Source organism: Varroa destructor, unplaced genomic scaffold (genome assembly GCF_002443255.2).
Source record: "Varroa destructor unplaced genomic scaffold, Vdes_3.0 BEIS01000004.1, whole genome shotgun sequence".
In the NCBI taxonomy this organism is placed as follows: domain Eukaryota; kingdom Metazoa; phylum Arthropoda; class Arachnida; order Mesostigmata; family Varroidae; genus Varroa; species Varroa destructor.
The window spans coordinates 9,661,816-9,677,845 of record NW_019211457.1 but is presented as its reverse complement, the minus strand read 5'-3'; the positions used below and the strand labels follow the sequence as shown (position 1 = coordinate 9,677,845).

The window sequence follows — 16,030 nt, the reverse complement described above, 5'->3', positions numbered from 1 at the left end:
TAAACGGACGGACGGCTCGAAGTAACTCCGCCTATAGTTTGCTGCCCAGCACAACTCCAGTGCTTACCCTTCACAACATGACAGATTAGCATGAATCTGTTGTTCCTACCGTTGATGACGCTTCCAGCGAGAATACAACTTCTACCACCTGATCGGTGACTATCATCTATAATGAGTTGCATACGCGACTAAACATTCCCCTGGGTTTCTACCCAGTTACTACTACTCTCGTTGCTATGAATCGCCATGACGCTCAGCTCGGGCAGCTCCCACGATGCCGGTCCCATGGGTCAAGCTCCCCAATAAGATTTGCTTGACGACACCAACAGCTAGCTGACTAGAAAACAATTACAACAATTGAAGTTCGAAGCAGGAAATAGGACAATCGGCTCAACGGACATATACAGGTATGTGTAATGCACACGTACCAAAATCGACCTGTTAATATCTCGAAGCGTTATGGACATGATAAGTTAAGGTACATCCCACTAGTTAGAATTTTGGATGCAAAGTAAAGCACTTTTTTTGCAGGTTGGCACATTAGCTACAACAAACTTAACTCTTTTAAAATTACTTTTTGAAGAGCTAGACGAATTGTTAAGCTGTAACCGATCTTTGAATTTTGTTAGTGTTTGTTTATAAGAGCTGGGACCGCTTGTTTAGACCGTCTGCAAATATTTTCCGTTAGATGAAATGTTGTTTACTTACATTACTGTTCCTTGAACGTATTTTACCCATCAAGCAAACATAATAAAAATAGCTTATTTCATTTTTACGTATTTGGTGCTAAGAAGGCGGTACTGCACATAACAGAAGTGCCTTAGTGTCAATTAGTTTTATGTACTTCAACACTTCTGCTTGCTCTCTATAGCCCTGGATGACTCAGTGTAAGTGCTCCTCTCCGATACTTCTTCCAACGTAGAACTTTCATAGCGTAGAGAGAGAAAAAGCCCTTTTTTGAACGAAATCTACCGGTGCTGCAAGTGGGTCGCCAATACTGCTGTGCTCTGTGGAAAAAATTTCTTCGCGCATCGAAACGGCAGCCGGTATAATTTATATCCTCCAGATGTCGCTTCGACAGTAGGTTGTTCATCATGGGGTAGTCACTCAGCGGCGAGAACACCCTAACCGGCCTGCGTAACAAACATACACCACGATATAACTGCGTATCGAAGTACGATAGATAGAAACAGACCATACACTGTTACCTTTTATGAACTCATGTGATAGAGCGTGAAGAGGAATCGCTATTGACTTTCTTTAGAAATTAGACAAAAGCAGGACGTAGCAAAAACCCAAGCGTACCGCACGCTTGGGTTTTTGCTACGTGGGCTTGGCTGCCATAGGCTTCGGATGACGGACGGGATGAGGCGTAACTTTGTGGTTACTTAGGTGGATGCCAGAAAAGTTAAATGCAACGTGGTACTGACCATATGGTTTGCACAGTAGCTCGACAGGTTTACCGAAATACCCACTTCGAAGTTACATACCACAGTGTCATTACATACAGCACAAGTATGGGGTCGAGAACGCTATCCGTATCCTAAGTTGTTTCATTTAACGCTTGGTCCGTATCAAGCACACAATCCATTTAGATCGCAAGGATAGCAACACTGTCATTAGGTTTGTTTAAATTCGATCTGCGCTCACAAAATCGTGTTCGACAGGAGACGGAGAACTGTTGACATCTTTTTTATTATATTTCGGGGAAAATAGTGTGGCTTAAGCCGTCACAAAAATGTGTCACGTGCAGGGCCCTTGACGCTTACCCAATATGTGGGCAAAAGTAAAGCGTTTACTTTAAAGAGTAAGACGATTCCTGGAGCAAAGTCCAGAAAACCTGTTAAAACGCACACAGCGGCGATAATGGAACGTAAATATGGAGATCTATATCACACGTAAACAGCGACTGACAGTATTGACGGTGTGCAAATCGAAATGAATGGAATTTATGTGTATCTCAAGAAAGGTGTCAAACCATTTTATGCTTATGTATGGCATGAACCCTACAATTGCCACTGATGGCAGCGTATATTGGTGAGCGGTCAACTTGTCAAAAACTTACGGTTGCGATCTTAAACGCCATATGCGTTCCTTACATGACGATGACTAAAAAGGCCATCATCAATATCTCTGTTCTGGAAATATGAAAGTCTTCAAGCATAGAGGCTTTTTTCTCCTTCCATTACTAGCATAGCCTTGCCCTAATGCCTGCAGCTGCCTGATATTGAACGTGCCTTGACTCTACCATCAGCCTCCTTCGTCGGGCCAATTCGGATCGTTCCCGCAGGACGAATGCGATCTGGTCTCCGTCTTCGATTCTCGCAATACTGCGGCAGCAGCTGCATCAATCACTTCTTGCCCGTTTTCCAAATAGGCGTTATCTGTGACCTTCATATGTTATGATTTCAAATGACCTATCTTTAAATTGCCAATTCAATTTGCTCATACTTCCTGTCGCCTGTCGAAGTTACGAGAAAAGAAAGATGAGAAGAGGCTGGTCAACATTTGCCTTTCAATAGTGCGACGAAACATTACTACGTTCTTTCGAGGTATGTTTCAGGGCTGCAGGCCGGCGGCGCAGCAATGTATCGCCCCCTTGCTGGACATCCTCGATGCTCCCTGATACGCCTCTCGTGTAATCTCGCACAATAGCGTCTGCATGTTACATTTTTATTCGTTTTCCATTTCTTTCCGTATAAAGTGGATTGCTATAAGCCGAGCAATATCGTCGAAAAAGTTTGACTGAAATTCGACTGAAGCACTGGTTTAAATCGTTTTTTATAACACGTCTACGCGATATTTAGAACGTTTTTACAAAAGCAAGATCGGGGCAGCTTTCGCCTTGGGATCAATCTGAATACAAACAGACTCAGAGGAAACCCCATAAACAGACCCTATAGAAGAAAATAGGTGAAGAACATATCTACTACTACTACGAACAGAAGCTCCAACCAAAATTGTAGACTAAATACGCCAGCACGCAATTTCTGAATTTAGTTATTTTCAAAAATAAAGCAAAAATTGACATAAGCCACTGCGATCGCTTTCTTTTTACTATTATTATATTCTGTTACTAGTTCGTAAGGAAAAGGAAACTCTAACAAAATTTACTTAATAGGCATCAGGCCATACAATATGTATTCTAAAATGACACTTTTTTGCAGGAATGATTCATTAATACGCTCACCTAATTGGGTGGCTATATTCAATATGCATTGTTTACGTGAAGCTCAAGTAACTACTAAGCATTCGATTATGAGACCCTCATAAGTTGTACTTTTGAGCCTGCGCTCTTATATATATTCATTTTGAGTTTGTATGCTTTTTGAATTGTGGTCCTATAATTTTTAGGTGATATTGTCACAGGTGTTACTTGTTTGCTGTCATACTGCTTCCCTATTGGTCTTTGTTTACCTACGCATAGGCCATCCTTAAGGCACGCAATTCTCGTCAACGATGCATTACCACGCCAACGATGCACCCCTCGGAACTTCACGTCAGTAAAAACGCTTCAAAATGGCATTATACTCAATGATGGGGCTACCTAAACAGCTTTGTACCAGCCACATCCATATTTAAGAAAAATGGTAACAGAAAAGTACTGCAGCATCTGCACTATTCATAAATGAGGATCACGCTCCAAGTTTTAACGGCCTGCCGAAGTCAGACAATCCAACTAGCAACGGAGGTGTAGATAAAATTCCACAAATGACCTTTTTTGTTGGTTGTGCGTAGCGGCCGCTTCAGGCCGCTCGTCGATCTAAGAGAGGGGGAAGAGAGCTTCGTAAGCTGGGAATATACCCGTTTGTATTCATACAGATGGAAGCAGTATAAGATATTGGCCTAGTTTTATTCCATTTTACCACTGCGTCGACGTCCGATCCATCCGTTTTCTAATATTTTTAGATCCAGTGTAGCATACATAAACCAGGTTCGCAGATAGCTATTCATACGCAACCTTATCGTCAATCCGAATTTCCAATCGAGGAATTTCGAGGATTCTTATCAGGACCGAGCGTGTGTGAGACTACACATCACATCTTAAGGTACTATGCATAGTATCGAGTGTATTGAAGAATGAAGAAGGATTTATAATCGGCTCTTTTCTGGCTTTAACCCCTTATCCTGTTTGACCTTGCTGTTTTAACTGGCGCGCAAGACAGAGGACCTTGTTCTTCCAGAGACCAAAGAGGTCCGTAGTTGAAGCTCACGTCCGGTCACGTACTGCTCATTATTTCCTACTTATTAGGTATCGAAATAGGCCTAGAAACCAGAGTTACGCAGTGTTCCAGTGTACTGGTTGTATGTATTTGTCCCGCCATTCACAGAATCTATGCGCCTTCTAATCAAGCTCAGTTATGTGTTCGGCCATGCGCTCAATATCGGTCCTAATCGTGCGGAAGTTTAACTTTGATGATGATAATAATAATAATCGTTTGTTTATATGAAACAACAAAGTAACGCACGAACGCACACATACAGACTCATTTAATCAAGTGCTTTTCTATGCACTTGTACTAATTGTGAAACCATATGGTTATGTCATATTATAGCTACGATATGGAGACACTGATAAACATAATATATCAAAGATGGAGTTACAATATCAGCGGTAATCCCTACCTTGAGATTTCAATGCTTCTTAGTTCTTGTTGGGCCAGCATCTAAACTAAAATGAATGCCCAAATTAATACAACTGAGTCCGGTAGCTTAAATGTATCAAACGTTTTAGTACCGCTACATGCATACGCTACCCTGGATAGGATCGTTGTATCGGTTGAAAAACTGGAATGAGCGGCCAGTTACTACGAAGACGCTAAATCAGTGTACTGGCCGCTGGAGCTATCCCACTGCATTAGCATCACAGGAAGGGTTTCAGGTCCCTAAGGGATCTCACGAGATAATAGTCGAAGGGACGAATCCATCGTTTACTCGGTTTCCGACGGGTCCCTTAAATAGATTCGCTGGGGCCCTGTTTCTCCAGCCGTTGACTTAATTACGGCCTTGCCGAGAAATTAGATGCTAAGCAAAGAGCGAGCTGACTGGGGTACGGTGACTAACTGTCGGCAGGCTCAACACCATCAGTGTTTTCGGCGTGACGAAACCAGGTAACCTAAAGATGCTGCTTTGACACCGTGGCGTTGAAACTGGTGGCTAATTCTATTAGCTAATATATCACTTTTCACAGATCAAAATGAGATATTACACTGGTTAGAAGGCCTAGTCTTGAAACTTAGCTATCTGCTTTTGTTGCAGCCTGAACTTTGTAACAGCAGTTACAACAATGGCTATCCGACGCTGGCCACTTCCACTGGGAGAAACACGTGTGATTGACGCTATGACGATTGTGCATAATATTGAAATACGCTGAACAGTATTTTGTAGCATTTCACAGTTGGAGATTTCGAATCAAGCCACTACAAACCATGATGAAGTGCTATCATCTGCGGATCCTTAAAAACAGCTACGTGAAGTACCACAAATATAGTTCAAACTTGGACTTCGACTTAAATTCAAACCATCTTCCAACCAAACTGTGTGCTGTGTTAATTTTCCAACAGCTTTGCTAACGGCTTCTGAACCTAAAATTACTAGACGCGCCTTACGAAAGAACGTTCGTTTCCTGTCAACGACAACCGATACTTTATTCATAAATTGCCTGTATCAGCCCATTCTGGCTATTGCAATTTTAACTCGTCCATATGAAAACAGTCAGTGATTTTGTTTAGCACCTCAATACTTCCAACAATCTACCAGTACCACGCCCCTAGTTTAGCTGATTTTTCATTGATTTCTTCCTTCTCACACAGCCATCGACCATCTTCTTTTACGGAAGAGAACGAGTAATAGGATGTAATTCTCTCGTCATGACTCTTTTGTATTGGTTCATTTTAGCCAGGTATAGCCCCACACAGTGTTCCGCAACAAGTGCCCTTTCCTGTCTAATAATAAAGATAGATGTTCACGACCGGCAGCAGTTCCGCGAAGAGCTTAGCTGGCTGGCTGGCTGGCTGGCTGGCTTGCTCCCGCAACAAGCAGCGTCTTCTTGCCCGGAACAGCATCGGACTGCTATGCATTGCCATCATTCTTGCCTTGCTCTTACCATCAAACGCCTAAGATCTATTAGGCATCAGCAAGGGTGGACGAAAGGAAACCACTCTATAGTGATCATCCAGGCTCGTAGCTGGTAGGAAAAAAGGCAACGCCTTCAGAATTGGCGAATTTTCTGCGGCTCTTGCTTGTCGACAATTCTGGGATGGTGTTGTAATACTGGAAAGCGAGAGTCCTTCGGGAGGCTTTCTTCAACGATAGCAGCAAAAACAGATGGTGCAAGAGAAGGGTCTTGTTTGTGAGCGAACCTGCAAAGTACATTGTAAAGACGAAACAGTTGACTCGATTAGCATCCTAATAGGCAGTAGCTAGATGTGCCTGAAAATTGGTTGCGCCGCGAAATACACAATAGCACTTAGCAATATTGACAAAGGCGAAAAGGGACCTTATGTTGCTGCAGAATTGTACGTTGATTTAATGCTAAATGAAAAATATAGAGCTGTTTCGGTATAGTTTGTAATTTGACATATATTTTTTAAACACCCCGTAAAAAATAAATCAGATTTATCTCTGACTGACTTTATTTACCGAACGAGCCTGACTTAACCGTTGTGATACTGCATCAGCTATCATGATTGAAGCCGACGTAACTTTATCATAAATAGCGTATCTCTTTTGTATGCATATAGCCACGACGAGGCGATACTGAGCTACGAGCAAAACTCACCAATGCGTTTTAACATTATCACGTATTATTAACTTATTACATATAAAATCAGCTTCCAAACATATCGTTAAAAGTAGCTATATTTTTGTAAAAATCCTTAAACGTACTAACTTCAAAAGTAACCATAGGCGCTATGTGCAGTGAGGTTTTCCTGAAGTACAAAGTGAGCACTCCATCGTTTATTATAGTAATAGCGGTGTCCTCTCCAGTTTAATCAATCAGATGTATGACCTTCAAGTATAGGGAGCGCGGGCATCGACATGAACGAACAGTATACTAAAAAGAAGTTTACAATGCGTATTCGCCAATAGTCGTAAAAATTTTTTTCACGAACGTAGTAACATACGTAACTTGAACGCCCGTTGAAGCGCTGCTAGCACAAGATGCGCTGGAACCGTTACCACTGGTGCTGACCCTGACCTATCGTTATAATGCTATTGTTAAAACAAAGAGCACAACGTCATCCTTACAGAAAACGCTATGGAAACTAATAATTTTAATGTAATTCAAAATTGAAGCACCATGCACGAGGTCTGTATCAGAAACGAAATATATTCGGTTTTTGATAAAAACAGCCTTCGTCCTTTAACACTTGTTCATTTTTCCTAGAGAGCTTACGAGAGAATAGAGAAAGATAGTTTGCGAGACAACGGGAAGGGCTCGCGCATGGCGGGGGAGCCATCGTTGTTCTTCCTTATTTTTTATGCTTCAGGTAAAACTAGGAAGGGATTTTATCAGCAGGTTATCCAACCAGCCCTCTAGTAACCTAGTAACTAAGTAAGTAATCGCGGTACCGTTTTTGGTGTAATTCTAGCCAACATTAAAATGGAGTAACATGAGCTGTTTTTGAATGAAGATAAGCCTTACTTGCCCAAGCAGAAGTTACCGCTGCTGCTACTTTTATATATATATATATATATCCCGCAAAAAATTTTCTCTACCGCGGCAGACCTTCACCGCTCACAGCTCGCGTTTTACGTCGTCGCTGGTCTAGTTAACAACGTTAGGGCTGCTTACATCGTCCAACGCCTCTGCAATATCTGCTGTTGGTGAAAACCGTTTTTCTTCCATAACGCTACGTCTCCCCAGAACCCTTGCCGTGCAACCTCGTTTGCATGCAAGTGAGCCTTCTAGTGGTTCTTCCACACCTCAGGCCTTACTAACTTCTCTAGCAGCGTTCACCAAACGGCCTGGGACAGGATGGACTTAGGGTGCTCTGAACGGGTTCAGCTTCGAGTTTCAAATTGTTATTTATAAACACACATGAGCTTGTGACAGGCAGATACATAGACACACAATGAGGCCCAGTTAGGTGGGAAGCTTCGTTTCTTTGCATTCAACCATAACGTGGCCGACGCTGCTGTCCTGAATATAACACGGAAGAAACAATACCATACGCATGTACTATCCGAAATGAAACGGTAAACATGTAATAAAAAATCAGTAGAACGGCGGCAAGCGTTAATAAAATATCTTGTTAACGGTTGGGTTACGAAAAGTGCTTAAAGGCTATGCTACTGATGTAGCATTGTATTGGGTAGTGCCTGCTTTATAAATAACAATGACAGTAAGTGATAACAGTAGATTGGCTGTATGCATTAGTATGACTGAAAGAATACTAACATTATTATTTTTACTATCGATCTGAAACCAGGCATTTATTGAGCTCTGCTGAAAAATACATAATCGTCTCATTCCCTCGCTAAGGGAAGCTTGTAGAATATTTGGGAATTGAAATGATCAAAACGGCTGTTTTTAGTTTTCTCTATTGAGGTTAGTACGCCTTTTTTTTGCGCTTACTAACCATAGGCGCGATCATCTTACTGATTTAGAGGCAAAACATAATTTTTACGACTGATAATCTTTAGACTCTTCGTTGGGTGGAAGTAGGACCGGCGCCTTGTTCTGTTTTGGGTTCATATATGTCTCAGACAACCAGCGAATAAGCTACCGTTACGATGTCGCTTTGCCACTAAGTGCCGATGCGTAGGCTCGGCAGCTGCCTGAGTTTTTTGGCGTTCGGTCTTCGCCGGGATGTGCCAAGGTTATGGCTTCACTTAAGCAGCAACTAGAGAGACTCACCTGCCTAGTTTGAGTAACTGAATCGTCTGCTCGATCAGATCCAGTTAATTCTACTTAACTTTCTATCTCGTCCTTCTAAGCTAGCTGCTTGATCGTGGCAATACTGCTGTACGGCAAGCGACTCAGGGGAACCCGCGTCCGTCATCCAATCTACGCAGCAGCCAAACCTCTCTCCCGCCACCTACAACTATTGTTACTGCCACTGCTATTGCGCCTACCGCTGCTTCTGCTGCAACTATATACAACGATTTGACCTGCGCATCGGTGGTTTCGAACGGGCTTTGCCTTCAGCGGCCTTTACCATTCGCGCACAGGCCAAATATCTAGTATGGCAAAGATCTCTGATGGAACGCTGGTCTCCTTTTCCTTATCTTTGTCGCCCTGTTTCCTTCTCGTATAGTATGTGAATCGCATGCAGGCCACGAGGCTCAGTGCTCGGCCTATGCTCGTAGTTCCTGGTGGTGATTCTGATCTCGCAATGTAACAGGGCAAGGGCTTCATATAGTCGTCGGGGCAGTGCAAGGTTCTATATAATATAACTGGACGATGAAGTACGTACGTATCCTGTAGCGGCCAGGCTTCGTAGTCAATAGAGAGCAGACCTCGTGTGAAATTGTACCTTGCCGCCTATGGGAATATACGATGGACTCAGTTAGTCGTCGGCCCGTTTCGGACGACCCTGAACCCACGCTCGTTAATCCTCTGTAGTTTACGATGAGCTGCATGTTATAAACATTCATATTAGCGACGTTTTCGGGCGTTAATTATTCCGTAACAACAATACAAGAGAGCGATAGGAAAACAGACGAATGGCGCTATTAAATCTAATGAGATATTATAGATAAACAAGAAGGGAGGCAAGCAAGCGGTAAGATATCGTGATGTTATTACTATACATGTACGTGTGTCTCACTGCTGACCTTGGGGAATGTACGGGTTCTCTGGCAAGATATGCTGACACTAATTATCTTGGCTATCAACAAGCTTATCAATTTGGGATGGTCCACTAACTAACAGCTTTCTGAATATCTAACGAATGTAGGTTGCAAGGAGATTTTTCTATGACAAGTCAAATTAATAGTGGAACTAGCGAGGCTGGTTTTGAGAAGCTGACATTTTGAAAGTCGACGGTAGTAAGAAACAGAGGAATCACAGTTGATGTTCGACCCACTTTCATTAAGCCGAAGGTTTTTTTATTTACGTAGTATGAATATCATGACTATTGCCATATTATCACGGTATTTTCTTTATAAATAGTTCGGACCAAGTTTGGGAACGGAAAGCTTTCAACTTTAAAGCTTTAGAAGATCAAGTATATTTAGTTAGCCTTGTAGCAGACTTTTGCTGTTTTCGCTACTAATTTTTCTATTACAACATCAGATAGTTAGACGGCTATGTTTACTCGTATCTAGTGCGGTGTCTTTCACAATAAACTCATTTGTCTTCACTGGTCGGTTAAAAAATTAAGCGAACTTTTTTTTATTACTAATAGCTGAAATAAGTTTAAGCTAAGTAACGCCTTTTGTATGAAAATATTTTCCACTATCTTGAAGTTGATGGCTATGTTTATTTTTCTTACTTGAGGACAATATTTTTTGACGTCAGTATCGAACGAATTTTTTAATATTGAATTCCTATAAGCTGCTAACGCGGTGCTCTTTTTGATGAGCTTTCTCCAAAAACGACTATATACGGGTACAATGATTATAAATTTCACGGAAATATTTTTTTGTTCATATGAAGTCAGTGTCTAAATCGATGAATAAATATTACTAATACAAAGGTCATGTAGAAATAGAAATGCACACCTTGTACATTTCCTACATCGTTCTACGGTGCTTTTGGTTATGGAAAACGAAGCTTTCATTGATATGATTGTGTAACAAACTCGACCCCAATCGCGAAAAAGAACCGTAATCAGAATACAGTCAACTTGAACTTGTTATGGGTCTATACGAAAGCTGCGAAAGTTCTTTCAAATGTCACAAATACATGGCAAGGCATCTGTGAAGATATGGCTGATGTAGAAATAGAAGCCATGCAGTGTTGTTGGGTTGATGTATGACCTCACACTGGTCTTAGCTACCATCCCTAACTCAATAGAACTTCGGTGTCTACTGCACCTAGCTTCGTTGGTCTTAACGCGCGTGTTGTGGATGCCGGGGTCTAAAGCTATTAAAGATCATAATAATTTTTAAAAATGTAAAATGTAAATAGAATGATTTTCAGCTATTAATATTCCGTACACCGTAAAAATCATTTTTCGAAGATCTATCATAGCTTGCTGAAAGCGAACGATGCACTGTCTACTGACAAGAAACATTGTTTTAATTGTTTAAGTTATTATAGTTATAGTCTACTTTTTTCCTCCGCTCTTTTCCGCCCGATTCCCTAACGTCCTTAAGTTTTGGCGAATCCTATACAAAACCCCGTCATTTTTCGCATATTCCTGCTGTTGCGCTTTTGTCATTCTTACCTCTTTGTCCAACGCTCCTACGATCAGGAGACGAGATCTCGGCCCTTGCGAATATTCTGCTCGTAATGACCGCGGTTGGCTTGGCTTTCTCGCTGCGTCGTAAGACCATGGCAATCAACCGGAAACCTAAAAAAAAAAAAGGAAAGAAAAGGAGGGCCACTATTATTCTGCTCGGTCGTTCTGGATAGATCAGTGGCCATCGATGGATCATTGCGCTGATGTACGGGCCATTCCCGTCGATCGAGCCTGACTAACCAGACCCGATCATCCAATTTAACTAATGTTTTCAAAGTCGCTCGTCGTCCAGTGAGAGCGAGGACATCCGACAAGGTTGCTCACAAATTCTGATCACACATTATGCAACTGATCAGACGTGTATTTGTATAACGAGTCAGCAAGTAGCAGGTGGAAGATTTAGGATATCTCATTTTTGCTAAACGAGTGCTTTTCTAAAAAAGGACGCGATGAAGACTACACTATATTTCCAGACTAGAAATATAACTAAGCGTGCTAACTTCTCGTTATCGAGCCTCCAGATCTTGTTTTTGATAAATGTTATACAAAGACATGAACAACAAACAAATATTAGACAGCAAAATTCAGATAACACACCAATAAAGTATACCATAGAAATAAAAAGTATATATTTCTGAGTTAGAAATCTACCAGCGAATCTGTTTTATGACCCTCACTAGAATTTTTTTCTTTCCAAAAATCCTGCCGGCCTTGACAACTGGATCAGCATTACAATGACGTAAATAGTCTCGAAATAAACATGACATCGCTACTTTGTCCTTAGACAACGTAATATTCACCTATCCTAATAATACGTATGCTATAGCTTTGTGTTATATTTACTCTGAGCCTCAAACATTATAATCAACAGGCTTGATATACACTATACTCGAAATCTACGCGTAGCTGAAGATACGCCCGTTGTTCTACGGCTCCGCACGTATTGGGCCTCGTTGTGCGGTTCATTCGCATATATTAATGTTCTTTTTCGTTACGCCTAAACAGAATCGTTTGTCCTCTTCCGATTTGATTGACAAAGCCGAAAGCCTTTGCGCGGCGTGGCCATTGCGTAGACACAGAGCTCAAAATGTTGAATGACATCCATCTGCTACTGATATTGTTAAGCATCGCAAGCAACACCGGCATTTCTGTGTCATTTCTTCGCACTTCCTTACTGCCGTCCTTTTCGCCATCTGCTTCCTCTTGACGACGATCCCAGCGGCGGGACACAGTGCTGCGTCTGTCAACCAACGGAATCGGCTGAGATCAGCTCGAAAGCAGAGCACGCCTTTCAAGTCGCCAGCACCACTAGCAATGGCAGCATCACCATTATCGTCCGATGATACGCGCTAGCCATTCCCTCATTTTCGTCTATGCGGGCGCTCGAAAGGCCAAGCGCCGTCACCCACTCCATCATACACTTCGACCATTGACATGACTCCGCCCGTCGCCTCCGTAGCGAACATCAGCGACAACAGCTAAGGCGGTGGCCCTGCACACCAGTGCCTCCAAGAGCAGCTTCAAGGCTACGGCGGTCGCGTCGGTTTGCTGGCAGTGGCAGGCTGAAAGCAAGTACTACACGCGGAGCCAATCGCAAACAAATGCGCGCGCGAGCAGAGAAGAATCGCGGATAAAAAGCAGTTTCTTTCATCCTGGCCATTTCTGAAACAAAGGCGAGGGTTATGGGAGAAAGAAAAACGGTTGCTCGCCTTTGGCGTCGCAAGGGAATACATAAACGCCGTTCGAGACAGGAGAACCGCTTGCAATGCAGCGTCCCTTGTTCAGCTACGGTAGTGTCCCTCTACTCGTGCGCCTAAAGCTCTGAAGCGGTGACGAAACGGGTTTGATGTTAGTGCCGGCATCCGTATCGTCGTCTGTTACTGTTGATGTTGAGGATGTCAGGATATCCGGAGAGGAGACCGAGGGTTCGAGGGGCAAGAGGAAATCGATGGATAAAGAAGAAATAAGATCTCTTGATGCGACTCCACGGCCTACGGAACGGATCACGTCACGGCGATAAAGATGCGAATCGCGGCAAACCTTTCGTTTCTCCCTCGAAAACTTCTCGAGGGTTGTGGAAGCAGAAAGGGTTAAAGGAGAACCCCGGTAGATTGATTCAAGACGAAGGAAAGGAATCTCTAAGAAGAAATAGGGCGAATGGCGAATGAATGGAACAGACGTAATCCATCCATTTTTGGGGTGGCTGGAGCGCGACGTGTCTCGTCAACAACACAAGACGAAAACAAGACAGGAATCAATAGTCTATCTCACCGAGTTTTGCCCATTCAGCAAAAGGCCAGGATATAGCTGAGCTTATCCATTATAAATTTGATTTAATAGTATAGTATTTATGTAGATTATACAGAAATAGGTACTATAGTGGAGATGCTGCTTTTCGTTGTTGCGTTCTTGTCTATTGAGCTACGTTCCATAGTTTGACCATAGATGACATCTGCATAAATATATTTTATAATATATAATAAAACATGTTGACATACGAGTGATCGTTATTAGTGAAGGTTGCAGCGAAAACTGGTTACGATCCAAATGGAGAAAACATTCAATCGTCAGCAGATAAGCAATAAACCACTTAATCATCATCATCTTGTAAGTACTCTGTACAAAGCTCATCAGTTAGTATTGTTGATGACAATATGGCGATAGGATAATTTTTGCCCTTTCCTAATATGCTATATTTTCTTATTTTTTTTTTTCTATCAGTTTTTTATTTTATTTTTCTATGTTTTTTTTTTTTTCGTTTATATCAATTGTTCACAAACAATGAGTGATGAGACAATCACCAGGCACTGAAGTCTATTGAAGTGGAACAGTGTTGTGACGCCTCTAATTCAACGTATCAGCCATAATACCTAGAACTGAGACATTTCAACTGCTTCTAGTCAGGTACTGCATACTTCTAATTCATATTTTTCTTCTTTAAAGAAAATAGCTTTTCTTCATACAGACCAGTTCGACCGCAGAGACAGTGCCGGCATCCATTAATCTGATCTCGGGTAAGCCAGTCACTGAGTCAGCTTCTTACCATTCGCGTAGCGTATATGGCAGCACTATAACATGACAGTGTTTCCAGTAATGTAGGCCGTAGGATATCTAAAATCTAACTGGAATGGATAAATTGTCCCTAGAGCGCACGCCTGATCTATGCCTCAATTAACGCTGTACGAACGCCTACGAATAGGGGTCCAATGCACGAGCAGTTTCTATAGATTCATTCCAACCTCGCTTCATCGGCGTTTTGCCTCGTAGTAGAATTCAAAGCATCTCCTTTGTTAGCGGAAGTTACCTCACAAAACAGGAAACGACTTTCCTTTCTACTGTAATAATAGCGTCAAATGTAATGACTTCTGCAATCTCATCAGCGAAAACTTGTTTGCTATTGCCATACCTGGAAGTTTAATGTCATCGAAATGCCTGCTATTTTTTGGCAGCATCAGTCACAACTTTCCAGTTAACGCCTGCTAAATCTGAATTAGCAGCTTTATAAAGCTTTGTTGTATTCAAAAAAGGTACCGTGATCGTATACTGCGTCTGCTAACGAAACGTTATCAAGGAGGGCTGCTGAGGGTAGTTCGACATAATCGATATAAATACGCACCAAGCAGTAAGCTTCTACGTATAGCGGTCCATTATACATCTATTGAGGTTTCGCGCACTGTTCCTGCAATGCGAATCCAAGCTAGGAGATGGCTTTTGCTATGATAAGGAGGCTTCATAACGGAGGTTGTGCTAAACTCATATGTGGTTATGGATATAAGTCCACTACTAGAATTGTACATACTACACCTTGCATGAGTGTAATTTGGTGGCAGGCTCCTGCAGGCCTTGCTCCGTTATTCCGCTGATTTCGCCTCCTTAGTCTTCGTTTCGTGGCGACCCCACCTCGACTTACGCCCCGTCGGTTTGGATTCTTTCAGGATGCAGTCTCCGGGACGCAGAAAGTTCCTCGAGGAAGTTGTCTCCCACGGGACGAAGAGACAGCAGTACATTCATTAAAGACACAGTGTTGAGTAGACGCATGTTTGTCCTCTGTCGTAGTGCGGCAGCTGATTTTGGTTAATGGCGATTCCCTTTCTTCTCTGTTCAAAGGAAGCAAGGTACAAGCCGAAAGGCAATGGAGCTGTCATTGGAGGCGGGCCCGTTCGTAACGATTGTAATAGCGGTAGTTAGTTTTCGCATTTCCTTTAACTTACCGCCACCAGCAATGATAAATAAGCATGGCTAGCATGATCACAGGTGTTCATAACCCGTACTCATCGCGATGAACAGACTTCGGTTTGAAATAACAACGCGTCGCAACGTCTAGATAAGTTGTCGAAAAGGGCCGCGCGTAAGTTTACGGTGCAGCTATTTCCGCCAACTCGATCACGATGCCTCTGATGACGATGGTAGGGAGCAGTTCAGCGAGTTGTTTAGATAGAGCGCCATTTTCCTGCACTGTCATGCCTTTCATATTTGCCCCACGGCCAGCTGACACGATGGTGGTGCACACATGAAATGGAGTAACGCGATCAAAACGTTTGTAAAGCCCGAATATATCAAAGGTTTCTCAAGAAACGAGAGCTCGTACGGTAAGCCGACAAACAAATAAAAATATAAAAAAAGACCAATTATTGCACATTTTACCCAAACATAGACCGCATATATACTGATAGTGT

The 16,030-nt window shown here is 42.4% G+C and overlaps 1 protein-coding gene across 1 annotated transcript; it reads right to left on the bottom strand.

Annotated features, from left to right (window-relative positions):
- Positions 1-5,643: 5,643 nt before the first annotated feature.
- Positions 5,644-15,247, bottom strand: LOC111249642 (uncharacterized). Its single transcript, XM_022803763.2, has 3 exons — positions 15,159-15,247; positions 11,340-11,465; positions 5,644-6,362 (listed from the first exon to the last, which is right to left on the bottom strand). Exons 1-3 carry the CDS (start codon positions 15,163-15,165, stop codon positions 6,172-6,174), a joined length of 324 nt encoding a protein of 107 aa, XP_022659498.1. The 5' UTR covers positions 15,166-15,247; the 3' UTR covers positions 5,644-6,171.
- Positions 15,248-16,030: the final 783 nt, after the last annotated feature.